Source organism: Mobula hypostoma, chromosome 29 (assembly GCF_963921235.1).
Source record: "Mobula hypostoma chromosome 29, sMobHyp1.1, whole genome shotgun sequence".
Taxonomy (NCBI): domain Eukaryota; kingdom Metazoa; phylum Chordata; class Chondrichthyes; order Myliobatiformes; family Myliobatidae; genus Mobula; species Mobula hypostoma.
Window position 1 is genome coordinate 1,699,320 of NC_086125.1, and position 27,849 is coordinate 1,727,168.

General features: G+C 43.2%; 1 protein-coding gene across 2 annotated transcripts in view; it reads left to right on the forward strand.

The window, feature by feature from the left end:
- Nucleotides 1-27,436, forward strand: part of LOC134339467 (collagen alpha-1(XI) chain-like) — a 394,099-nt gene extending 366,663 nt beyond the window's left edge. For both annotated transcript variants that reach the window (XM_063036004.1, XM_063036005.1), the window contains 5 exons: nucleotides 1,205-1,454; nucleotides 4,692-4,804; nucleotides 10,744-10,812; nucleotides 17,343-17,576; nucleotides 20,315-27,436. In XM_063036004.1, coding sequence (XP_062892074.1) covers nucleotides 1,205-1,454; nucleotides 4,692-4,804; nucleotides 10,744-10,812; nucleotides 17,343-17,576; nucleotides 20,315-20,461 — 813 coding nt within the window. In that variant the 3' untranslated portion in view covers nucleotides 20,462-27,436. The remainder of the gene's footprint in view (nucleotides 1-1,204; nucleotides 1,455-4,691; nucleotides 4,805-10,743; nucleotides 10,813-17,342; nucleotides 17,577-20,314) is intronic.
- The last annotated feature ends 413 nt before the right edge of the window (nucleotides 27,437-27,849 follow it).

A 27,849-nucleotide genomic window follows, 5' to 3' on the forward strand; every position in this document is an offset into this window, starting at 1 on the left:
TGTGCTTTTCAATGAAATCTCCTCTCATTTGCTGAACTCCAGAACATACCAGTCAATCCAGTCTCTCACCTGACAGGAACCAGACTGATGAGATTCCTCTGCAGTATCTGGATGATCGATGCTTTTTCCTCGGATAGCAATGCTCAATACCAGAGGAGATTTGATTAAGGAAAGTTGAGGAGAGATGTCAGAGATAGTTTTTTTATACACGGAGAATGGTGGGTGCCTGGAACAGATGACCAGGGTGGTGGCAGAGGCTGATACTATTGGCACCTGTAAGCGTCTCTGAGATGGGCATGTGGATGTAGGGTAAAAGGAGGGTTATGGGCTGTAGAGGGGGGAATGGATTAACATGGTAAGCTAAAAGGCCTGTACTGTGTAGTCCTGTTCTACGTTCTGTGTACTGGACACAATCCTGTGTTCAGGCCAGGCTGCTGAAAGTTACGTATACAGAGCCCTTGGCACACCACATCTATTCTTCCCGTCAATACCAACCCCATTTGCTTGCATTAGGACTGTGCCGTTGCCTATTAAAGCATCTGTCTAAATGTCTCTTAAACATAATGGTTGTATCTGATTCCAACATCTCCACTGGCAGCAAGTTTCAGGTAACAACCTTTCTCAGTGTAAAAAAAAATAGTCTTTAAAACTTCTCCCTTTGCCTTAAACCTATTCACTCATTTTCGATTGCTGTTTCTTGTGAAAAAGATTTGGGTTGTTTATCTATATCTCTCATCTATCTATCTCATATACCTTTGTCAGGTCTCTGTTCAGCTTCCTTCGCTCCAGAGAAAACAAACCAACTCATCACTGTCTGTAACTGAAGTCCTCCAACCCAAACCACATCCTGGTGAATCTCCTCTGCTTTCTGTCCCATGATACTTCAAGAAACATGTCGTTTGGCCCCAACACCTATCCGACATTAATCCTGCTTTTCCTCCCCATATTCCCATCAGCTCCACCAGCTTCTACCACTCTGCTCCCTTTTAAAAGGAAACCATTGAGCCGTACAGTAAGGGAACAGGTCTTTCGGCCCATCACATCTGTGTTGGCCATCAACCGCCCATTTATACTCCATCCTATTTTTAAATCTCTAGACTTGCTCTCACATTGGGCTGATTATTCCTGTCTGCTAAGGGATGGGTTGTCACTGGACGTGTGCAGTCAGTTGTACTGAAGTGAGCTCCTTGTGGTTGCCTCACAGGGCCCCCCTGCCGAGGTAATCCAGCCACTACCACTGTACAAACGGAAGACCAGGCGGCACTCTGAGGGTGAGCAGGCCGACGACGGTGGGGCGATGTTCCCTGACTACACTGAGGGCATGGAGGAGATCTTTGGGGCTCTGTCCTCACTGAAGGATGAGGTAGAGCAGCTGCGACGGCCGATAGGAACACAGGACAGCCCTGGGCGAACCTGCAAGGAACTTCAGCTCTGCTACCCACACTACAAAGACGGTATGTTTGAATACTCGGTGGAGCAGGAGATCCCCTCCCAACCCCACTGGGTGTGACGGTGGTCAAAGATTCCTTTAGAGACCACTTCTCTCAGTGAGCTTCTCTGTTTTAATTGCTTTCTCCAAACTCAGTTCCAAATCAGAACCAGGTTTATTGTCACTGACGTACACTCACTGGGCACCTCCTGTACCTAATAAAGTGGCCACTGAGTGTAGTCTTCTGCTGTAGCCCATCCACTTCAAGGTTTGACGTATTGTGTGTTCAGAGATGCTCTTCTGCACACCCTGTTATAACACATGGTCATTTGAGATACTGTCATCTCCCTGTCAGCTTGAAACAGTCTGATCATTCTCCTCTGACCTGTCTCATTGACAAGACATTTTCACCCACAGAACTGACACTCACTTAATGTTCGTTTGTTTCCTGCACCATTCTCTGCAAACTCTAGAGAATGTCGTGTGTGAAAACCCCAGGAAATCAGCAGTTTCTGAGATACTCAAACCACCCCGCCTGGCACCAACAATTATTCCACGGTCAAAGTCACTTAGATTGCATTTTTTCCCCATCAAATGTTTGGTCTGAACAACAACTGAACCTCTTGACCATGTCTCCATGCTTTTATGCATTGAGTTATTGCCACATGACTGGCTGATTAGATATTTGCTTTAATGCACAGGTGTACCTAATAAAGTGGCCACGGAGCGTATGTTGTGAAATTGTTTTTGATGCAGCAGGAATCTGTGATGTATATAAAAATCATTATAGGCAGCAATAAGAAATAGTAAAATAAAAAATAACGCCAAAAGATAAGAAAATAGTGAGGTAGTGTTCATGGACCATTCGGAAATCTAACGGTGAAAAGGAAGCTGCTGTTCCTAAAACATTGAGTGTGCATCTTCAGGCTGCTGTTGTCCGATGGCAGTAGTGAGAAAAGCCAGATGGTCAGGGCCCTTAACGGTGGATCCAGCCTTCTTGAACTGGTTAATGTTGGCACACAGCATGGGGCCAATTACTGGCATGATACACTTAGCCATCATACAACTCTAGCACCCTCTCCCCCACCAGTCCCCAGCCCCTCCACCAAGAAACGTCATCTGAGGTGGAATCTGATGACAAATAACTCGCTGAAGAAGCTGAACAGCGGGAAAAAGCCTTGCCTCCAGCTGCAGGAGATCGGAACTACCCACAGAGAATCTACCCACTGTTTCCGTGATTTGCAGGAGGACATTTGATAGACTAATCAAACATTGTCAACATGCTTTAATGAGAGATAAATCATGTTTGACAAATTTGAGGATGTGGCATGGAATGTTGATAGAACCTGTAGATGAAAGGTTTTTATATTTTACAGTATTTAGAGATACAGCACTGTAATAGGCCCCTACAGGCCATGGGCCCACACTGGTGACTTTTACCTGTGTGACCAATTAACCTTCTAGCCCATACAGTTTTGGAATGTGGGAGGAAACCAAACCAAGCGGAGGAAATCCATGCGGTCACATGGAAAACCTACATGCTGCTTCCAGGCAGTGGCAGGAAGTGCAGCCAGGTCACTGGTACTGTAATAGGGTCATGCTCACCACCCCCCATTCCACCTCAGTATATTTTCAAAGGCATTTGACAAGTTGCCACTTGAGGGGTTGGAGCATAAAATATAAACTCAAAGGATTCTGCAGATGCTGGAGATTTAGAGCAACACATACAAAATGCTGGAGAAAGTCAGGCAGCATCTATGGAGAGGAATAAGTAGTTGACAATTCAAAATTCAAAGTAAATTTATTATCAAAGTACATACGTCACCATACACAACCCTGAGATTCATTTTCTTGCAGGCATACACAGAAAATCCAAAAATACAATGGAATCAGTGAAAGACCACACACAACAGGACGGTCAAGCAACCAATGTTGTGCAGCAAACTGTGCAAATACAAAATGGAAAAAAAAGCAATAAATATCGAGAACATGAGATGAAGAGTCTTTGAAAGTGAGTCCATAGGCTATGGGAACAGTGTTTTGCTGGTGCAAGTGAAGTTGTGTGATGTTATCCCCTCTGGTTCGAGAGCCTGGTGGTTGATGGTATAACTGTTCCTGAATCTGTGTGGGTCCTGAGGCCTCTGTACCTTCTTCCTGATGGCAGCAGCGAGAAGAGAGCATGGCCTTGGTGGTTGGAGCCCTTGATGGTTGACACCCTGCTTTCCTGCGACAACACTCCATGTAGATGTGCTCAGTGGTGGTGAGAACTTTACCTGTGATGGACTGGGCCGTATCCACTACTCTTTGCAGGATTTTCCATTCAAGGACATTGGTGTTTCCATACCAGGCTGTGATGCAGCCAGACAATACACTCTCCACCACACATCTATAGAGGATTACCAATTGACATGCTTAATCTTCGCAAGCATTTAAGGAAGTAAAGGTGGTGCTGTGATTTCTTCATAATGGCACGTACATGCTCAGCCCAGGACAGGTCCTGTGAAGTGGTAACACCAAGGAATCCTCTCCACCTCTGATTCCCCCAATGAGGACTGACTCATGGACCTCTGGATGTTGGTGTGACTCCAGTCAGCCAGATTATCAATTTCACTCCTGTATTCTGATTCGTTACTGGCCAACGGCAGTGGTGTTGTCAGCAAACTCAAATATGACATTGAAGCTGTGCGTAGCCTCACAGACATTGGTATAAAGCAAGTAGGGCAGGGGGCTAAGCTGATGGAGATTGTGGAGGCGAGGTTTCAATAGTTCAGTAGTTCTATTTAATATCAGAGAATGTATACAATATACAACCTGAAATTCTTGGTCTTCACAGACATCCACGAAAACAGAAGAGTGCCCCAAAGAATGAAAGTAAAAATGGTAGACCCCCAAAGCCCCCTCCCATGCACAAGGAGCAATCTGAACTGAGTGGGGTCTGCAAATGAGGAAATTGAGTATCTATTTGCACAAGGAGGTATTGAGGCCTAGGCCTCAAAATTATTGATTAATTTTGAGGGGATTATAGTATTGACAACACATCAAACCTTGAAGTGGATGGGCTACAGCAGCAGAAAGTTGGCCACAGTTTATTCATTAAAACTGATAGTTCTGTTTTCTCTCCAAGTGCTTTTATCTGCAAAGATCAAACCACCTTGCATCCCTTATTTTCTCCACCCCTTTCCTTACTAAAGAACGGTACAGTTATTTCATTTAATATTGCACACCTCACATGGTAACTCAGTTGATCGTCTTCTTCCTCCAGGTGATTACTGGATTGACCCGAATCAGGGATGTGCAAAGGATTCCTTCAAGGTCTTCTGTAACTTCACTGCGGGGGGAGAAACATGCATCTTCCCTGACAAGAAGACTGAAGGTGTAAGTTGGTCGGAGGGAGGAGATGCCACAGCAGTGTTAGGATGGATCCTTGTTTAGAACAGCTGCCTCAGTTTCATGTTGTGAGCTTTAGAGCCTTACAGCACAGATGAGTCTGCACAGTTAGAGGGAGAGTGGGGGGAATACAATACTGCTGTGTTGATGGGTGATTAACACTTAGGCTTAGTGGGCTGAAAGCCCTGTTTCACTGCATTTTGACCCTATCTCCATGTTTCTCACAGTAGTACACTATTGGTCTGAAAAAAATATCAAATGAAAGGAAGGGTTGCATTTCTACAGTGACTGTTACATCCTTTTCAGGATATCCCAAAGGTCTCAACAGATATAACCCTTTTCTGAGAGTGTGCTGGTCGGTGTTTAGATTCTATATGAGTAACCCTCTGTTCATCTCTCCCAAGCAACACATCTCTCTGCACCTTTTTTCCCTGTTTTACCAGATGATCTTCCAAAGGAGTTTTCCACAATTATTCAAAGTGGCAGCTTTGAGGGGGAGAAATATTCTTAAGGCCAAAGGATATAGGAACAGAATTAGGCCATTTGGCCCATCAAGTCTACACCACTGTTCCTTCATGGCTGATATTTTTATAATCCCACTCTCCTTTGCATTCTCCCTCTAATTCTTAAATCTCTTACCAATTGAGAACCTATAAATTTCACCAACTGACTTGACCTGCACAGTTCTCTGTAGCAATGAAGTCCTCAAATTCACCACCACTTCTATTCCTCTTGAATATCCTGCTGAACTGACCAACATCGCAGGTTGATCCCCTAATTCTGGTTTTCCAATAACTGGTTAACCCACCAAACAATACTGTGATTTTGAAAAGCTCCTCACAAGCTTCAGTTGAGTCCATTATCCTAGAGAATTCAGTCTGGCATGAGTAGGAAACATGTGCTTTAGTGAGCAAGGTTGAAGTGGTTCCCAGAGGGAAGTGATTCAAGAATCACATGGGACTTGGGGAAGGTGGTGTGGTGTGGTGATGACATCACAGTCACATGGGACGGGGAAGATGATGTAATGACAACATCACAGTCACATGGGACTTGGGGAAGGTAGTGTGATGTAGTGACGACATCACAGTCACATGGGACTTGGGGAAGGTGATGTAGTGACGACATTACAGTCACACGGGACTTGGGGATGGTAGTGTGATGTAGTGACGACATCACAGTCACATGGGACTTGGGGATGGTGGTGTGATGTAGTAAAAGACATCATAGTCACGGGACTTGGGGAAGGTGGTGTGGTGACAACATCACAGTCACATGGGACTTGGGGATGGTAGTGTGATGTAGTGATGACATCACAGTCACATGGGGATGGTAGTGTGATGTAGTGATGACATCACAGTCACATGGGACTTGAGGATGGTGATGTAGTGACGACATCACAGTCACACGGGACTTGGGGATGGTAGTGTGATGTAGTGACGACATCACAGTCACATGGGACTTGGGGATGGTAGTGTGATGTAGTGAAAGACATCACAGTCACATGGGACTTGGGGAAGGTGATGTAGTGACGACATCACAGTCACATGAGACTTGGGGAAGGTGGTGTGGTGACAACATCACAGTCACATGGGACTTGGGGAAGGTGGTGTGATGTAGTGATGACATCACAGTCACATGGGACTTGGAGAAGGTGATGTAGTGATGACATCACAGTCACATGGGACTTGAGGATGGTGAAAGAGCCTGCATGTTATCCTTCCAACCATGTGTCCGTCATCTGGGTGCCCCGGTCTCAAAGACAGATGCATTGACTGGCTAATTGACCACTGAATCTTCCCCAAGTGGAGGTAGAAGATAAATGAGTCAGGGAGATGTTAATGGGAACATGGAATAAAATGATTTACAGAGAAATTATTATTGATTGATTTAAGATTCAAGTCTGTTTATTGTTGATCACCAGTAAGCAAGTGTAAAGGAGAACAAAAATGATTGTTACTCCAGATCTGATGCAGCAGATACAAAAATCACAATAAACATGAGGAATATAATAAAAATGCAATAACTGTAAATATAAAAGCAATCTTATAAAACACAACGTACAAGTAGCTGTTATATACGTAGACTGATTGTATAGCATGTGTATAAAGTGACAATGGGTGATAGGCACGTAATGGTGTTAGGGGATGGTGAGGTAAGAATTATCTGACAGCCTGCATTGAGCCAATGGACCAAATAACACCTCCTATGATGTAATTAGAAACATGGGTACATGGGGTTTAAACTAGAGTTGCAGGGGGATGGGAACTACATTACCAGAACAGTAGTGGGAGGTTATGGAGGTAGATGCTGGTAAGGCCTCACACAAAGTCAGTAATCAAAAGTTTGAGCATGGTGCGACTAGTGTCCTGAGCTGCAAATATTTCAATGAATGAAGTATCATAAGAAAGAGGGGTGAGCCCTGGAATTATGACATTGTAGTGAGACTTAGTTGCAGGAGGGGCAGGACTGGCAGCTTAATATTCCAGGGTTCTGTTCTTTTATTCGTGACAGAGCGTGGGGGGGAGGGGTGGCATTACTAGTCAGGGAAAATGTCACGGCAGTGGTCAGTCAGGACAGACTAGAGAACTCAACTGGTGAGGCGTTATGGATGGAACTGAGAGATAAGAAAGGATGACCACGTTAATGGGGCTATGTTACAGACCACCCAACAGTCCAAGGGAACCATACTTGTAAAGAGATCATAGACTGTTGTAAGAAATATTAAGGGTGTTCTAGTAGGTGATTTTAACTTTGTACATATTGACTGGGAATCCATTGCTGTAAAAGATCTAGATGGGATAGAGTTTGTCAGGTGTGCGCAGGAAAGTTTCCTTCAGCAGTACGTAGAAGTCCCAAAAAGAGAGCGTGCGGGACTGGATCCACTATTAGGGAACGAGATAGACCAGGTGACAGACGTTTGTGTAGGGGAACACTTTGCATCGAATGACCACTGTGCTATTAGATTCAAAGTAAATATGCACAAAGATAGGTCTGGTCTGTGGGTTGAGATTCTACATTGGAGAAAGGCCAATTTTGCTCGTATCAGAAATGATCTGGCAGGTGTGGATTGGGACAGGCTCTTTTCTGGCAAAGGTGTACTTGGTAAGTGGGAGGCCTTCAAAAACAGACTCTTGAGAGTACAAAGCTTGTAAAAAATAAAATGTAAAGATAGCAAGTGTAGGGAAACTTGGTTTTAAGGCCCTGGTTAAGAGAAATAAGGAAGTGCGTAGCAGGCGTGGGCACAAATGAGCTGCTTATGGAAAATAAGAAATGGAAGAGTATATTTCCATGGAAGTGGAAAGAAATCAAGAAGGCTAAAAGAAAGCACGAAGTTGCTCTAGCATACAAGGAGAAGGAGAATCCTAAGAGATTCTACAGACATGTTAAGAGCCAAAGGATTGCATGGGACAAAATTGGTCCTCTGGAAGAATGGTTATCCATGTGTGGAGCCAAAACAGATGGGGAGATCTTAAGTGAATTATTTACATCTGTATTTACTCAGGAGACAGATGCAGAGCCTATAGAAGTGAGACAAAGCAGTATCAATTTCATAAACCCTGTACGGATTACAGAGGAATAGGTGTTTGATAGTCTGGGACAAATCGGGGTGGATTAATCTTCAGGCCCTGACAAGGTGTTCCCTCGGACACTGCAGGAGGCAAGTGCAGAAATTGCCAAGGCACCAGCAGAGATATTTAAAGCACCCTTAGCGACAGAAGAGGCACTAGAGGATTGGAGGATAGCCAATGTTGCTCTGCTGTTTAAAAAAGCCTCTAAACATAAACCAAGAAATTATAGGGCAGTGAGTCTGATATTAGTTGTGGGAAAGTTATTGGAAGGTATTCTGAGGAACCAGGTATATGAGTTTTTGGATAGACATGGACTGATTAAGGATAGTCAGCATGACTTTGTGCATGGTAGGTTATGTCTGAATAATCTTATAGGGTTTTTCAAGAAAGTTACCAGGAAATTTGATGAAGGCAAGGCAGTGGATGTTGTCTGCATGGACATTAGCAAGGCATTTGACAAGGTCCCACATAGGAGGCTGATCATGAACGTTCAGTTGCTCGGCATTCAGGATGAGCTAGTAAATTGGATTAGATATTGTCTTTGCGAGAGAAGCCAGAGAGTAGTTGGTTGCCTCTCTGACTGGGACCTGTGACTAGTGGAGTGCCACAAGGATCGGTGCTGGGTCCTTTGTTGTTTGTCATCTATATCAATGATCTGGATGATAATATGGTGAACTGGATTAGCAAATTTGCAGATGACTCCAAGATTAGAGGTGTAGTGAACAGTGAGGAAGGCTATCATGTCTTGCAGACAGATCTACATCAGCTGGAAAAATGGACTGAAAAATGTTAGATGGAATTTAATGCAGACAAATGTGAGGTTTTGCATTTCAGTAGGACCAACCTGGGTAGGTCTTACACTGATAAGTGTGGTAGAACGAAGGGATCTGGGAACACAAGTCCATAATTAATTGAGAATGATGTCACAGGTAGATAGGATCGTCAAGAAAGCTTTTGGCACACTGGCCTTCATAAATCAATGTATTGAATACAGGAGATGGAATGTTATGTTGAGGTTCTGTAAGACGTTGGTGAGGCTTAATTTGGAGTATTGTGTGCAGTTTTGGTTACCTACCTACAGGAAAGATGGAGGCAAGGTTGAAAGACTCAGACTACAGAGGAAATTTACATGGATGTTGCCGGGTCTCGAGGACCTGAGTTATAAGGAAAGATTGAATAGGTTAGGACTGTATTCTTTAGAATGTAGAAGATTGAGTGGAGATTTGTTAGAGGTATACAAAATTATGAGGGATATAGATAGGGTAAATGCAAGCAGGCTTTTTCCACTGGGATTTGGTGGGATTACAACCAGATGTCATGGGTTAAGGGTGAAAAGCGAGAAGTTCAAGGGGAAATGAGATAGATAGATAGATAGATAGATATACTTTATTGATCCTGAGGGAAACTGGGTTTCGTTACAGCTGCACAAACCAAGCATAGAGCATAAATATAGCAATACCAAAACCACAAACAATCAAACAACAAAAAGCAAACTATGCCAAATGGGAAATAAGTTCAGGACCAGTCTATTGGCTCAGGGTGTCTGACCCTCCACGGGAGGAGCTGCAAGTTCGATGGCCACAGGCAGGAACGACCTCCCGTGACGCCCAGTGTTGTATCTCGGTGGAATGTGGCCGAAGTCTGATAGTAAAAAGTTCAATATCCGGTCTACAAACACGTTCCTCGATCGTAATATGACCTGGATTGCACCATCTGTTGTTAGCCAGAACAGTAAGCACCCAACTCCTTTACGCTTACCGCTCTCAGTGCGCTCCCTGTCAGCCGGAACGGTCTGGAAGCCGTCCATGGAGAAATTTTGATCGGATATGTCCTCGTGCAACCCCGTTCCAGTGAAACTTCTTCAGTCAGAGGATTGTGAGAATGTGAAATGAGCTGCTAGCTCAAGTTGTGTATGCAAGCTCAATTTCAATGTTTGAGAGAAGTTGGGATAGGTACATGGGTGGTAGGGGTTTGGAGGGCTATGGTCCTGGTGTAGGAGGACGGGAGTAGGCAACCTAAATGGTTTTAGCATGGACTAGATGGACCGAACTGTCTTCTCTATGACTCTATTTAAAAAAAACATAATATTTGAGCCGAGATAAAAGGGAGTATAAACAGGAGAGCCTTTTTGACTCAGTGAGTCATTAGAGCCTAAAACTCTCTGCTCGTGGGGGTGTAGGAAGCAAAATCAATCAGGAACTTTGAAAGGGAATTGGATTGACACTAGGAAGAGAATAACATATAGAGCAGTAGAGTTTGGGACTGGTGGGATTCTCTTCCCGGAAAGTCCAGTTGACTTTTGGTCCTAACAATTCCATGATACCTTAAAGTCATGTCCTTGCTTTCTATCTGTTCCAGGTTAAGGTTTCCGCCTGGCAAAGAGACAAACCAGGAACTTGGTACAGCAAATTCAAACGTGGCAAACAGGTGAGGTGATCTTTTTATTATTTATTCATTCAAGGGATTTGAGCTTCACAAGTGGAGCCAGCATTTAATTGCACCCCCAGTCGCCCTTGAGAAGGTGGGTTGAGCTGCCTTCTTGCACAGCTCTAGTCCTCGATATGTGGGTTCCAGGATGTTAGGGAGGGAGCTCTAGGATTTTGATAATGAAGGAACAGAGATTATTTTTCCAAGTCAGGAAGGTGTGTGGATTGGAGAGTGACTTCCAGGTGGTCGTGTTCCCCATACTTTTGCTGTCTTTGTCCTTCCAGCTGGTAAGAGGTCATGAGTTTGAAAGGTAAGGAGTCTTGGGGAGTTGTTCAAGTACCTCATGTAGATGGCACATACGTGGGGGGTGAGTGAATGGTTGTGGATGAAATGCATACCAAATGGGCTGCTGTGCCCTGTATGTTGTCGTGCTTTTTGACTGTTTCTTTGAAGGAGGAGCTCTATGGAGTTAGGAGGCAGTTACTTGCAACAGCATTCCTAGCTTCTGACATGTTCTTGTAAGCTCATTGTGTGTCCAGCTTCATTAGTTCAGTTTCAGGTCAATGATAATCCTCCCACCCAGGATATCGATAGTGGGGGCTTCAGTGATAGCAATCCCATTGCATTTCAGGGAATACTGTCTGGATTTCCTCACGCTAGATATCATCATCGTCTAACGTGAATGTCACTTGAAGTCTGCCAGCCAATACCTGGATATTGTCTGAGCAGTCACAATGGTGTTGGAACATCATGCAGTCATTGGTGAGCATCCCTACTTTTGACCTTACAACTGAGTAAGGTCATCAATGAAAGAGCTGATGATGTTTGGGTCTGGGACACTACCCTGAGATGTTCCTTCACAGATTTCTTGTGGGTGAGATGCTGGACTGATGGACCTCCAGTCACCTCAGCCATCTTCCTTCAGCTAGAAGAATCAGATCTAGCAAAGGATTGGAGCACGATTCTAGGAATGAAAGGGTCAATGTGTGAGGAGCATTTGATGGCTCTGGGTCTGTACTCACTGTTTAGAAGAATGAGGTATCTCTGAACCTGTTGAATGTTGAAAGAAGAGTTCTGAAGAAGGGCCTCGGCCCAAAACGTTGACTGCCTATTCATTTCCATAGATACTGCCTGGCCTGCTGAGTTCCTCCGGCATTTTGTCTGTGTTGCTTTGGATTTCCAGCATCTGCAGACTTTCTTAGGTTTATGAATATTAAAAGGCCTAGACAGAGTGATGTGGAGAGGATATTTCCTATAGTGGGGGAGTTTAGGACCAGAGAGTAGAGCCTCAGAATAGAGAAGGAATTTCTTTAGCCAGAGGGTGGTGAATCTGTGGAATCCATTGCCTCTGATTCCAGTGCTCCCTAATATCTTCGAACTAATGTTGTCTTGTTATCAAAGTCAAAGTAAAATTTATTATCTAAGTACATATATGTTACCATATACTATCTTGAGATTCAGCTGTTTGCACACGTTTACAGGAAAACAATAGAATTGACGAAGACTGTCAAACAACCAATGTGCAAAAGTAGACAGATTGTGCAAATCGTGAAAAAAAAAGTGAGAACATGAGTTGTAGAGCCCTTGAAAGTGACTCTGTAGTTTGCAGAATCAGTTCAGAGTTGTGGTGAGTGAAAATATCCATGTTGGTTCAGGGGGCCTGATGGTTGTTCAGTAATGGCTGGTCTTCAGCCTGGTGTCTATTGATTCTGTACCTTCTGCCTGATGGTGGTGGTGAGAACAGCAAGGCCTTTTGATGGATGCTGCTTTCTTGTGGCACTGCTCCCAATAAATGTGCTCAGTACTGGGGAAAGATTTGCCTGTGACGTAAAAACGACAAGCGTCCACACCAGGCGTTTTTGAAAATACCTCCGTCCACATGAAAACGGGTATTTGGGCGAATCTCCTCCTACTGGGCATATGCAGGACACATCTACAGAAAAGAAGCGACATGTTTGGTGTTGAATCTCGCTGTGGAAATGCGCGTTTGTGCAGTTACAGACTAGAAAAACTTAAAAGGAAATTGCCAAACGACGGACAGCTGTTGGCTGTCACGCAGGAGGACTTAAAACTAAAAAAAACAAATACTGGAGCGTATGGAGGCAACCAACAGGGAGTTCACAGACAGTATGACCCGGCTGACGACGAACATTGGAAAACTGACTCTGTTGCATTAATAAATCACCTTGTTAAATGTATAAAACATGTCTGCATCAGTGTTATCTTGTATTTCCATACAATGTTACATTAGGCTGTTACACATCCATTGTCAGAGAAGTACTTGCATAAATAGGTAAACCACCTTCATACAAGCAAGGACAGAAAACAGGGCAAAGTGAGTATAGTTATTTATTCAGTAAGCTATGGGTCAAAGTATTTGGTGAGTACATTTCTAGCTCTTCTGGCTTCAGTCTCGTTGCTGTCTGTTCTGAAATGGTTAGGCGGTGTGGGGGAGTTGCGTTGAAGAAAACAACGAAATGCCGCGCTGCTGCTATCTGTTCCGGCACGTCATGACAGCGTTTTTAGAAATCTCTGGTTACTCCGTCCACACCACTCTGCCCAATCGGAGTTTTCAAATTTACACACTCTGGGGGGCGTTTTACAAAAGCTCCGTTTTCGGGGGAGGAAAACGCCGTTTCAGTGTGGACGGAGGGTCAAAACGAAGAGAAAAAGCTTTGGTTACGGATTTATCCGGTCTGTGTGGACGTAGCCTTAGTGTCATAAGAGTAAAGCATCATGTGGCAACAACTCAACGGATAAATATATTCAAACATGGTCAAGAGGTTCAGTTCTTTTTCAGACAAAACATTAGAATGGGGAAGAAATGTGATCTTAGTGACTTTGACCTGGAACAGTTGTTGATTTCCTTCAGGGTGGTTTGAGTATCTCAGAAACTGCTGATCTCCTGGGATTTTCACGCACAGCAGTCCCTAGAGAGTTTACAGAGAATGATGTGAAAAACAACTAACACCCAGAATGTAGTTCTGTGGGCGAAAACACCTTGTTTCTGAGAGAAGTCAGAGGAGAATGGCCAGACTGCTTCAAGCTGACAGGAAGGGAACAGCAACTCAAATCACCAGATGCTACAGCAGTGGTGTGGGGAAGAGCATCTCTGAACGCACAACACAACGATTCTCGAAGTAGGTGGACTACAGAAGTAAAAAACTACACCAGCTTCAACTCCTGTACCTAATAATTTGGCCAATGAGTGTATAATCATAGTTCTGGGACACTACAGAGTGAGATAAATCAAATTCAAGTTTTTTGTCATCATAGGCATACAGACACGGTATAAATACCACAAAAATTATCTTTTTGCAGAAGTAGCTCAATACATTACAAAGATAATTCAACAGAAGCTATTTAAATTAACATAAGTTGCACATGTGCAAAAATAACGAGCAAAATAAAGATAAAGATGCTAGTGAAGGATTGGGAACGTGAGAAAAAATACAGTCCGAGCTGCTGTTAGGGTTTCTTTGGCCAGTTCAAGAACATGATGAAAGTGGGGAAGAAGCTGTTGTTGAAGCTTAAGATGTGGGTCTTCAGGCTCTTGTACCTCCTGTCTGATGGCAGCATAGAGAAGTGGTGGGGTCCCTGATGATGGGTGTCAGCTTCCTGACACATCACCTCGAATAGATGGCCTCGATGGGGGAGAGAGAAGCTTCAACCTATAAAGTATATATTGACTCCCTGACAGCAATCCTGAGCTGGCACTGCAGTGACTCAGTATTTCGGAATCACAGAATGATCATAATGCAGAAGAAGGCCATTTGGCCTGCAGATGATACTGGCTTACCAGCTTTAGCAAGAGAGTGGTGAAGCTGTGGATTGCTCAATGCTGGAAGGTAGATTACCGGCTCTAACAGTAGCAGAACCTGATCTAAAATTTTTAAAAATGGGAACATAGAAAACCTACGGTACAATACAGGCCCTCAGCCCCCAAAGTTGTGCCGAACATGTCCCTACCTTAGAAATTACTAGACTTCCCCATAGCCCTCTATTTTTCTAACCTCTATGTACACATCCAAAAGTCTCTTAAAAGACCCTATCGTATCCACCTCCACCACTGTTGCTGGCAGCCCATTCCACACACTCACCACTCTCTGAGTAAAAAACTTACTCCTGACATCTCCTCTGTACCTGCTCCTGAGCACCTTAAACCTGTGTCCTCTTGTGGCAACCATTTCAGCCCTGGGAAAAAGCCTCTGACTATCCACACGATCAATGCCTCTCATCATCTTATACACCTCTATCAGGTCACCTCTCATCCTCCGTCGCTCCAAGGAGAAAAGGCCGAGTTCACTCAACCTGTTCCCATAATGTAAAATAATTGAAAGGAATTGCTTCGTGAACCATCTTGAAGATGTCACCTGTGGTAGCGTTGTTCACTGGTGCCATCTTCTTCAGGACCTTATAATTGAAAATGCCTCCGTTTCTCCGGAGAACAGTCCATTCCAGACCTCACCATTCATGTCTGAAAATAAAATTGACCACGTGCGACATTTGGTTATTTAACCAACCGCCTTCATTCTACTTCCCCTCCACCAATGGGAAGGATTTCACTGCCGGTTCTAAAAATGTCCTTCATTTCAAATATCCCGTGGGATTGTTCCCTGGTCCCAGGGTGGAAGGTTGTGCAAACTTGGTTTGTTTTCTCTGGAGCAGCGGAGGCTAAGGGGGGATCTGTTCGAGGTTTATAAGATTATGTGAAGCATAGATAGAGTATCTTTTTTCCAGGATTGAAGTGTCTAATACCAGGAGGCATGAATTGAAGGTGAGATGGGGTAATTTCAAAGGAGATGTGTAGAGCAACTGGCTTACCCAGGGAGTGGTGGGCACCTGGAATGTACTGGCACCTCACGGAGGTGGGGCAAATGCCATAGAGGTCTTCAAAAGGATCTTGAATAAGCACAAGACTGTGCAGGAAATGGAAGGATTATGGACATCATGCAGGCAAAAGGGCTTAGGTAAATTGGACATTTGATTGGTAATGTTTGGCTGAAGAGCCTGTTCCTGTTCTAGGTTCAGTGTTTCGTGTTCTAATCCAGGGTTCTTCAGTCTACCCACATAACTAAAGTCCCTCATTCCTGGAACCATTTTGGCAATGCACCAAGTGTGATACATGAGGTTAACACAGAGTGACCAGCTTGGGCTTGATGGGCTGAAGGGGTTATATCTGTGTCATAATACTTCATCTCCACCTTCGCCAGAGCCTAAGGTTTGGAGCCCAGAATTGGGTACAGTATATTGTTGCAGCCAAACCATATCAGATGAGATATTAAGCCTTTCAGGGTCCTATGACAATTAACTGTGCCCATTCCACCTCTCCTCATTATCTTGGCAATCTTCCTTCTCACTCTCAGTCCTAAGGCAGATGCTGAACCCATAGTGTTGACAACTCCATTCTGCCCCATCCCACAAATTTAACTTGGCACATCAACTTCCCCCATCTGATTGTGAATTGCCGCAGATTCCAGCATCTGCAGTCCCTCGTGTGTCTGGTTGTATTATCGGGCCGGCAATTGTGACAAAAACGACCGGTAATCCAGAGACACAAGTTCAAAGCCGATTATGCCAGGTGTGAAATCAGAATCGGGGGTATTATCACTGATATGATCTGAAATCTGATACTTTGCAGTAGCAGTGCAGTGCAAAGACATAAAATTAGAATAAAACGCAAATCAAAAGAAATAGTGACGTGGTGTTCATGGGTTCAGGAACATTCGTAAATCTAATAATAGAGGGCAATTGTTGAGTGTGGACCTTCCACCTCTTTGGTGGTAATGAGAAGAGGGCATGTCCCAAATGGCAGGGGTCTGTAATGATGAATGCAGCCTCCTTGAGGAACTGCCTTTTAAAACTGTCCTCAGTGGTGAGAAAGCTTTGTGCATGTTAAATAAATGAGGGCAAAAAAAGCTATAGGAAAACAAACCTGCCTTTAGAAAGATGTCTGTTGGGGAAGGGAATGTGACAGTCGCACAGCAATCTGTGAGACTCTGAACTGCCCCGTGCAGTGGCTCAGCAAGCAGCTCCATTTATTGATGGGCATTCAGTGCTGACTTTGAGCACAGTGGTTCATGTAATGCCGTACAGCACCAGCATGTGAGGTTTAATTCCTGCCGCTGTCTATAAGCAGCTTTTACATTTTACCTCTGACCAGTTGGGTTTTCTCGTGGCGTCCAGCTTTCCCCCACATTGTTAGTAAGTTGTGGGCACGCTACATTGGTGCCAGAGGTATAGAATGCTTACGGGCTGCCCCCAGCACATAGAGTCATAGAAGAGTACAGCACTGAAACAGGCTTTTCTGCCCATCTAGTCCATGCTGAACCATCTAAACTGCCTACTCCCATTGACCTGCACCATGACCATACCCTACCATCAGTGTACCCATCCAAACTTCTTAAAGCACGTGTTTCAGCTGTGTTGGTTGTTGAAGCAAGCGATGCACTTCACTATTATGATTTAGAAAAAAGATCATCTTTAATCTTTTCCGGATGAGTTGTTAACTGCCATTCCTACTCCTGTAGCTAACGTACACCGACTCCGACGGTAACCCTGTGCACGTGGTTCAGATGACATTCCTCCGCCTTCTAAGTGCCACCGCACGACAGAGGTTCACCTACAACTGCCAGCACTCCATCGGCTGGTACGACATGACCACACAGAGCTACCAGAGAGCAGTGCGGTTCCTGGGAGCCAACGGCGAGGAGTTGTCGCACAACAAGACGTCGTACATCCATGCTGTCTACGACGGCTGTAAGGTAAGAAATGATTCTTCTGATTGCTGTCACTTGGAATAAGTTGAGTTGATTTACAATGTTCATAGTTGTCACTTAGTGCTTAGATGGGGGAGAAATCAGCATTTAATTGCTTGGGTTATACGGGTGATACTGTACTAATGGATTTTATGCTCTGCTTTCGAAATTTAGTTCTGTTGGTTTCATTGGGAGTAGATTTCATAAATGGGGTACAGCTGATATAATACTGTATACTTCATAGAGGCAGCCAAGGGTGAATTGCTTCCAAGTTCATCTCAGTGTTGTTTTAAATTGGTACCAGGCCATACCCAGGGAGTACTGCACTGATTCTGCCTTCCCGCTACAAGAAGCCAATTAGGCAAATTCTCTTTTAGGGCCTGTCCGTTGTATATTTCTCAAAGTCACCTCCAATCATTCTAAAGAAGAATCGCCTCTTCCCAAGGTAGCTTGGCTACTTGCTATGTCGAAGAATGGTCAACATTACAGCAGTGTCAGCACTTCAGAATAAACCCTCTTGAAGTGTCATGCAACATAAAGCAAACACTCTCCAGTAAGTTGGTCCAGTGCCCATTCTTTTCATAAGGAAGCACTAATGTAGAGGGTTTGTGCCCAAACCATGATACTTGAGAGGCATTGCTTTCGGTATCCTGATTCACTAAATGCATGACATGAATGAAAATTTTTTTACATTTTTACAATACAACCTCCTTTATTGAAGAATGGATGTCAATCAAGGATGATGTTGGGTCTTCAGGACCTGAGTTATAGGAAAAAGTTGAATAGATTAAGTCTTTATTCCCTAGAGTGCAGGAGAATGAGGAAGGATGTGGAAGCATTGGAAAGGGTACAGAGGAGATTTACCAGGATGCTGCCTGGTTTAGAGAGTATGCATTATGATCAGAGATTAAGGGAGCTAGGGCTTTACTCTTTGGAGAGAAGGAGGATGAGAGGAGACATGATAGAGGTGTACAAGATAATAAGAGGAATAGATAGAGTGGACAGCCAGTGCCTCTTCCCCAGGGCACCACTGCTCTATACAAGAGGACATGGCTTTAAGGTAAGGGGTGGGAAGTTCAAGGGGGATATTAGAGGAAGGTTTTTCACTCCGAGAGTGGTTGGTACGTGGAATGCACTCCCTGAGTCAGTGGTGGAGGCAGATACACTAGTGAAGTTTAAGAGACTACTAGACAGGTATATGGAGGAATCTAAGGTGGGAGCTTATATGGGAGACAGGGTTTGAGGGTCGGCACAACATCATGGGCCAAAGGGCCTGTACTGTGCTGTACTATTCTATGTTCTATATGGTAGAGGTATCCAATGGGGGTATAGATAAGATAAACACACTGAGGGTGGATGAGAATGGAACCAGCGGTCGTGGGTTAAGATGACATTTTTAAGGTAAACCTCTTCACTCAGAAGGTGGTGAGAGCTGCCAGCAAAAGTGGCAAATGTGGGTTCAATTTGAATATTTTAAAGGGATGGGAGGGGTATGGAGGGTTATGATCCAGGTGCAGGTCAGTGAGACGAGGCAGAATAATATTTCCACAGATGCTGCCTGACCTGATGAATATCTGTAACATTTTTTGTTTGTTTCCCCGGGCTTGGAGGGTCAGCTTTTAGGGCATGACAGGGCTTGGTAGAAGTCTCAGTCAATCACACCATAACAAGACCAAAGCCAACTCACCCCAGGATAGGCCTCAACTGTTGTGGAATACAGAATTATAGCTGGCCTCAAACATCACTGTCTTGGCTCCCAGACAGTGACAGTGAGCTCAGAATTAGATTCATCTGTAGGATTTACCATGCCCCAGTGAAGATGATATTGCCAGTGACACAAAGGTCCTGGTTTAGTGCCATAACAGCACTGGTTAGGAATATTGATGTATCCTGGCAGTTGTCAACCCTCCAGGATCAAAAAGAAGAGTCCCTGATTGATTGCTCAAAATGTCACAAGCAACCAGATTGAAATGAAGTAATATAAAAGAATGAAAAGGGAATTAGTAGCATTGAAGATTATCAAAGCCATTTCAAACAGAAAGGAGGAGAGTGAAGGGATGACTGGAAATGTGAATACGTTTGTCAATAATTTATATTGGACCAGTCAGACTTCTGTACAGTAGAGATTGTGATTTCTGGGTTGGCTCTGAGAAAGGGAGCTTGTAAAAATTGAACCTAGGTAATCTTAATTGGTGTATTTTTATCACATGTACCAAATATCATCCAGAGAGATAATTTCATCACATCAGTACATTGAGGTAGGACAAGGGAAAACCAAATGCAGAATGTAGAATATAGTGTTATAGTTGCAGAGAAGATGAATGGTACTTCAAAGTATATTTATTATCAGAGTATGTATATGTCACCATATACTACCTTGAGATTCATTTCTTGCAGGCATTCACAGAACAGCAAAGAAATACAACAATATCAATGAGAAACTATACACAAAGCCTGGCAAACAACCAATGTTCAAATAGATCGATGGATACATAACACTAGAAATATGAGTTGTAGAGTCCTTGAAAATTAGTCCACAGGTTATGGAATTAGTTCAGAGAAGGGTTTCAGAATCCCACATCCAATATATTTAATGCAGATCAGCTTCATTGTTGTAATTGAAGGAGCTCACAATACTTTATTGGAGACTGAGGGGGAGAAGAGGACACAACTCGCCAGGTAAATGGCTTTGGCTTTGTTTGACATTTCCCATCCTTCACTGCTCTCCTCCCCTTGCTTTGCAGCTGAGGAAAGGTTCTGAACAAACAATCCTACAGATTGACTCTCCGCGAGTTGTTGACCTGCCCATCAAGGACGTAGCTGTGACCGATTTTGGCGAGCATCAGCAGAAGTTTGGGTTTGAGGTTGGCCCGGTGTGTTTCAACAGCTAAACCTCAGGAAACAAACTTTGGGCCCAGCCTTTCATCCCTTCCCTTTCGTTATGCAAAATGCACATTCTCTTTGTTGTCTATTGGGTCTTTATTAACCACGCTACAGATGGGGTATTTTTTTTATTGTGTATGAGTAACAATAAATAATTGCTGCCCTTGTAGGGCCAAAATGTTATGACCTGTGAAGAGGCCAAGTCAAGGATTGACATAAATGGGATTTTCCCAATTCCATGTCCATCAGCAATGAGGGTCTTCCTCTAAACGCCCTTTAACACCCAAGGAGGCCTTGAACACCGAATATCTTCCCGTCACAAAGAGTTCTTCCTCTAGCAAGATTTGGCCGTTAGCTTAACTCTTTTACATGTGGACATTGATCTTTGAAATGTTAAACAGTGGACATTGGGATCTAGAGATACTCCTAGCTTTACTCTGCTGTCTTGGTAAAGAAGAAAACAGAATATCAAATGATATACATTGTATAGACTCCTTCTCCAATGTTCAGAGTTCCTTGTATCTTGTTGAGGTACAGCAGCATAATAGTTATGGTACTTGACTGGTGTCTATAAGACTATTGATCCAGAAATATGGGTTTAAATCCATTTGAGGCAATAAATAAATTTGTAAGAAACAAAATCTTCTATCATTTTCAAAAACTTTGTATTGCTATAAGGCCCATCTGGCATCAGGTAAGGAAATCTGTCTGGCCTGGACCACATATACTTTGTTCTTATCTACTTTTTGAAGCTGGAAGGATAAAAAGTGGCAACTGTGAACAAAGAGAAAAGGCTTGTTCATTGCTCCCTGAAGCTTTATCAAAGGCTCCTTGATGAAACATATTCATCCCATCCATTCAAACACTCACAAGTCCATGGAACGCTACATTACCTCATGCCCACAGACCAGCAGAGCAAAGGGGAATATGTGATTTAGCTCTGATGTGGCAGGTTTCTAGATGTCATCCGATCCCCCGGTGGTTGCTCATGATGCTTGCAATAGAGCTTTGGTTCCCCCAATTCTCCAAGAAATAGACTCGTTCTGAGTCACCACACGCATCCTCGGGTGTCTCTGTGCTATCTCAGACAGTTTTCTGAAGGACCTTTTCTACTTTTTCTTCAAGTTAAATGTGTCAGCAGAGGTATGAGCACTAGAAGTGAAGTTGGTTTGAGTGTTTATTTAGATTATGAAGACACGCAGTCCTCTTTTATTGTCATTTAGTAATGCATGCATGTTTATTCTCATCAATGCAGACATTCTCCCCACAATGAATCTGTTACATTTTCAGACTCTTTCCGCTTGGACTTACGTGACTTCTCAACATAAATGTCTATGTTCCTGACAAAACTCACAATTTGCAGTTGGAGTTTGGCACAGTCCTGTAAGATGCAGCCATTATTCAGAATGATACTTTACATGAAATTTATTGTTAGTCAGAAGGGTAAAACTAACATTATAAACTAGCTTATGTTCTTCTTCTGAAGTTTGGTTTGATAAACTTCAGTGGAGTGGAGATTCTGAATTCCAAATCAAACAATCAAAATAAATGCTGTGGTTAAAAAAAACTTTCTCCAAGTATCCATTACTACCACTGCAGGACTTTGGGCATCAGCCTTGACCATTCTCCCAGGATCAGTGTCTAGGTAATCAGAAACATAAGAGATAAAGTAATTCTCTGCAAAAATCTGCAACTAACCTTTACTTGCAATTTAGCTTTAACTTGCGCTAAATGTTATTTAAAAAGATGTTTCCCTGCATCAGTATTAATACAGTCAATTGCTGTATCTCTGAACCCCATCATTCCTGGTCTTGTTAGAAATTGATCTTGTCTTCCTCTCAGTCCACTATCCCTGGTGTCTCCCTGATGAGAGAGAAAAAGGAAGAAAAGAAGATTGGCGTTCTTTGTGCAAAGTTATAATGCCCTGACTGGAAGAGTGGCAACTGACAGTGATTTGCAAAGGGAGCTGGTTCAGTATCAGAATGAGTGAAAATGACCAGAAATCCTGCAAAAAGGCAGGGAAACGGGCAACTTTGTTGGCACGAATGAATTGGGCCAAAGAGCCTTTTTCCATGCTGCATAAATCTGACTCTAATTAGATAGTACTTATGCGGGCTGGCACAACTGAGAAGGGCTGATTGGCCTTCTGTTGCTGCATCACTCTGTACTAGGATAAAGATTGAGCTTTCAACTGTAAGCAGCTCTTCTGTAACACAGGATGTCAGTCAAATGCAGTTTAGCTGTACCCATTACACTCTTTGAAAGGAAGGTGTCATGTAAAACAGTTGGCAGTGGGTTGGAGTGACCTGTTGAGGATTTCAATGGAATAACAAACACTTCCATAAGTAGGATGGTTGTTTCTGTATCTGCCAGCTTCATACTTTGATAATCCTGGCCCATCTCCCATGAGACCAACTGAACATCAAGATGAACCATTCCATCTAGGATCAGATCTAATGGGGATGGATGAATGGGGCCTGATGCCAGTAATGCCTATACAGTACCACATGTACGGTAGTTCTTCATACAGTGAGATCAGATGATGGTTTATATTACAAAAAGATAGAGCAGGAAAGGTTAAGTTGCCACATAACAATCCAGAGACATGAGGCTGTGTTCCACCAAGGTTGCTGAGAGTTTAATTCATTGAATAGATTTCTGGAAAATATAAGCTATCTGTGAGATAATTGTCTAAAATCCTATCAAACATTGGAGAAACTGAGTGGGTCAGGCAGCATTTGGTCGTCCAACAATGACAGGTCCTACCTACAATGTCAGCTGTCCATTTCCCTCCAAAGATGCTGCCTGACCCATTGAGTTCCTGCAGTGCCTTTGTATGTTGCTTCAGACTCCCAGTATCTGCTGTCTCTTGTGTGTCTCTCTGTTTGAGTAATTCCACTGCCCATCTCCAGCTTTGTGTCCAAATGCCAGAGTTGGAGACACAGAATGTTTCCAAAAGAGAAACCCCTAGTCGAGGGTAGAAGGTGTAATGCTACCAGCCACCACAGGCTCTGAGTCTGACTGTACACAGCTAAATGGAATGAAGGGTTTCTGCCTACGTCACCCTGTGGAGCAGTAGGATACCCCCTCCACCCTATGAGTGAAAAATACTCATCTGCACTCCCTTTTTACCCTTATAAAACCCACTTTAAACCATTATTCCTCAGGTTTTGACGGAGGGAAGTGGAAGCTTCCTATTCAATGTAAGTACCCCCATAATTTTATCTCACTTTCATCGCCTTGTTCAAAATAAAATTATACTTATTTATACAATCTTTCTTCACAGCTGCAGTCTTACAGTTGGGATATTTTCCTTGTAAATTTCCCTTGCGTGGCCTCTAGCACAATAGCATTGTTCCTGTCATCTGTTGGCCAGGCCTTATGTAGGTAATTATTCATTCAGGGTAGCATGTTTTACCCTTGCAGCACCTATACCTCCACAAGATCAGAGCTTCCACCTTAAATGCCAGCTTCCTACCCTTTCCCTGTAACTAATTGCTCTAACACCCAAAAACATGTCAGTCTCTTGTTTACCACTAACTAAACTGCACAGCCCCGTGGGGTAGAGAATTCCAAACATTTGCTGTCTACTGCGTGTCAAAGTCCCCCTCCCGAGACCACCCCTCTGTCAGCCTGATCTGCTGGGTGTTTGCAATATCAGTTTGTTGTATTGGCATCATACACTGACGATGCCAACAGTGCCCACACCCTGTGACGGAAAACTTTACAATGGACCTGTAGCTGATCTTTGAGGCTGAGGTCATAAGTCAGAGGATTTTTTTTAAACTGCCTATATCTACCAGAATTGGAGGGAATCTTCCCCTCTGTGTTAGAGGGAGAAACATTAAGCCTGCAGCACTGGATGTAGTGCCTCATTGGAAAATTGAAAGCTCAAGGATGTACACACAGGCTCACCAGGCTCCACCTGTAACTCGGCCTGATGTTCAGTAATTGAAAGTTTCCTTAAAGGAAAGGCATTCAAATTTATTCCTTTGGTCTCATCAGGGGACTCAAAATTGTACAAGTTTATCACATATCAAGGTCCTAACTTGGGATTATTAGTTTGTATGGAAAGACCATCTTAGCTGTTTGGACAAACAGGTCAATGTAAACCAATATTCTCGATATTTCCTCCAATTGCTCTTGGTCATACTGTGACATGGTGATTCTTCTTACAACAAAGGTGGAGTAGATTTTAAATGGTGCTAATCACAATATACCAAAACTGTATTAAACTGTGTTGCTTAACTGTTTTTTGTTGCAAAGATAATTTATGGAGTTGTGTTATTTTTAGATGCTTCTTGAATTGATTGTTGGCATAATTTATTTCGGTTTAAGATGCCTTTGTGTACATAAATAATTTTGTTTTAAAAATGGATTTGATCTATTAAGCCAAGGGCCAGAGCTAGAAATTCACGTTAATATTTAAGATCAGTAGCCTCGGGCTATTTAGATATCGTCTGCCTTGAAACCTGTTTTCTTCATTATTTACCTTACTCATTTTCATGAGCCAACTACCTTGATGGCTGCGATGCAAAGTTCACCTAAGATGCTATATAAAAAAAATTCCAATAGCTGTAAGCTGTCTCTGGGTGAGGGAGAGAGAGAGAATGAACACACACACACACACACACACACACACACACACAATCATAGGTGCTACAACACAGGAACAGACCCTTCAGCCCATCATAGTCTATGCCAAACTGTTATTCTTCCTAGTCCCATTGACCTGCACCTGGACCATAACCCTCTGTACCGTGTACTTATCCAAAGTTCTCTTAAACGTTACAATCATATCCACCACTTCAACTGCCAGCATGTTCAACACTCTCACTATCCTCTGAGTGAGGAAGTTTCTCTTGAGGTTCCCATTAAATATTTCAACCTCTACCATGACGTGCAGCAAGACCATGGACAGCCGCAGTTTAAATGGTACCTCCTTTGAACATTGCCTTCCTTGTTTTGAGGGAGGGGTGGGGGTAGTGTGTAAAATCATTGAAATTCTTCATCATGACAATGGACTCCAACTGCCCAGTTGGTTATCTTACAGCAAAACGGGCATTGTGGAGGAGAAGGCTTTTGGGCCAATTGAGCCAATGGAAATTCATTAAAGACCAATCGCATTGGTCCTTTCCCGTCTCACACTATTAGTCTCCCTACAAATCAGTGAGAGAAGGAGAACATTGCAAAGGAGTGTCTGACCTCCCATCCTCAATATTGACTTACCAGAACTCTGCCAGTTGCATCTTCTCTCTGGGAGCTTCTCTGTCATCTGGACAGGAGCCAAAATGCTCATGTCCATTTCCATCCACAGGAGCTGCCTGACCCACGGAGTCCCTCCTGCAGCTTGTTACTCCGGGTTGCAGTGCTTGGTGTCTGTTGCGTCTCCACCTGCTCCTCATCCTCATCCTCATCCTCATCCTGATGCTGAAGGTTGAAACATAAAACTCCCAACCCTCTCTAGCCTCCTCCAGCCTTCCCCTGACCTCATGCACACCCCCATTTTCCCAGCTCCCTTCACCCCACCAAGTAGTGAGCTGACGGTCCTGGTTGTTCAGTCATCAGAACGTAAAACAGTATAGGCCCTTCAGCCCATGATGCTGTACCAACCCTATAAACTATTCCAAGATCAATCTAATGCTTCCCTTCCATAGAGCCCTCCATTTTTCTTTCATCCATGTGTCTATGGTCTCTTAAGTATCTCTACTGTATCAGCCTGAACCACCGTTCTCTCTCTAAACCTCACTCTTTTCTTCCAGTGTTCTTACCCACTTTTAACAACTGACTTGGTGCCAGAGATTTTTCAAATTATGCATTGCATGAATCAGAACATTTGTGTAGGTGCACTTTTAAGATTGTGGAGCTACTGATCTTTGAGGTTCAAGAACCCAGAATTAAAGAGAATTTCTTCCTCACCCTGAATGCTACTGTATATAAACGTGCCACTATATCCTATGCCATTCTGTAAGTTGCTGCATGCTGCAAGAGACTTCTGTAATGTGTTTAGTCTATATACTTTGGTTGTTTTATAGGGGAGGAGAAATGATAAGCAGGAATACCTCTGGATATTTTTCCATACTGTCTAACATATAGTTAGCTCACTTATAGGGTGCGGGCAATTTCTATTTTGTATCAGTAAGTTCGGAGTATTCATATATTGTCTCTGCTGAGTTAAATCTGCCCAGACCCATACATTGCAACCTAATCAAGGGCCAAGTTAAAACAAAACAGGTGTGATATGCTGTACGTGCACTGGAGCCGGAAATGCAGACATCACAGGAAGGGGCAGAGTTTTATTTAAAGGTATAATTTGAGGTATGCAACTGAAATTAAGCAGGGGGGATGAACCGACTTTGATTGGAAGTTTAAAGGACAATTCAATGCTGTATATTCATCCGCACTTTTGTTGAGACCCAACCCCATAATTCACAAGACTGGAATGTCACTATAAAGACACTTAAATTTTGCTTATCTTGGGTTGGGGGGAATAGAAAAGACCTCAATACCATTGGACAAAGGAGACTGGGAGCAATGGGGTTGCAGTAAGAACCATCATTCACTCCATCCTTTGAGAATATCATTGGATTATAAGGGCAAATCTAGCCTTGGCGGTGAACCCCTTCCATAGTTGCATGGCTGTAGGCATGTCCTCTGGCTCAACGTTGAAGCTAAAATCCACAGCATTCCTCCCCCAGCTCACCAGGCTCAGAATCCTGCCTAAAGGAACAGTTGTATTCTTCTGGATTTCCAGCAGGGTCACCCTTTGCACCCCACCTCAGTGATGTCATGGTGCTAAATCTCTGTGGTGCTTTCAATGACCTAGCCCTCTGTATTATGACATGTGAGATATGTACATTGAAACGTCAAGCACTGATTGAACACAGGTTGTTTTGCTAAAAGGTCTGCAGCATATTAAAAAAGTGATATTCAGGAAAAATATGTAAATTTAGTCATAAAAATTAAAAACAAATTGCAACCAATTTGCGTCCTAGAATGCTGTTTCTTTCACAAGATGAATGGAAGAGGGAGAACTGAATCAGAATCAGGATTAATATCACTGACATTTGCCGTGAAAGTTTTTTTTTCTTTACAAACATACAAAAGTTAAAAGTTCAAAGTAATTTTTATTATCAAAGTACATATATGTCACCATGTACAACCGAGATTCATTTTCCTGCGGGCAGACTTAGCAAATCTTTAGTATAGTAACTATAACAGGATCAATGAAAGATCAGCCAGAGTGCCGAAGACAACGAACTGTGCAAATACTAATATAAATAAATAACATCAGCATGAGGTAATGAGATAAAGAATCCTTAAAGTGAGATCATTGGTTGTGGGAACATTTCAATGATAGGGCAAGTGAACGTAGTTATCCCCTTTTGTTCGAGAG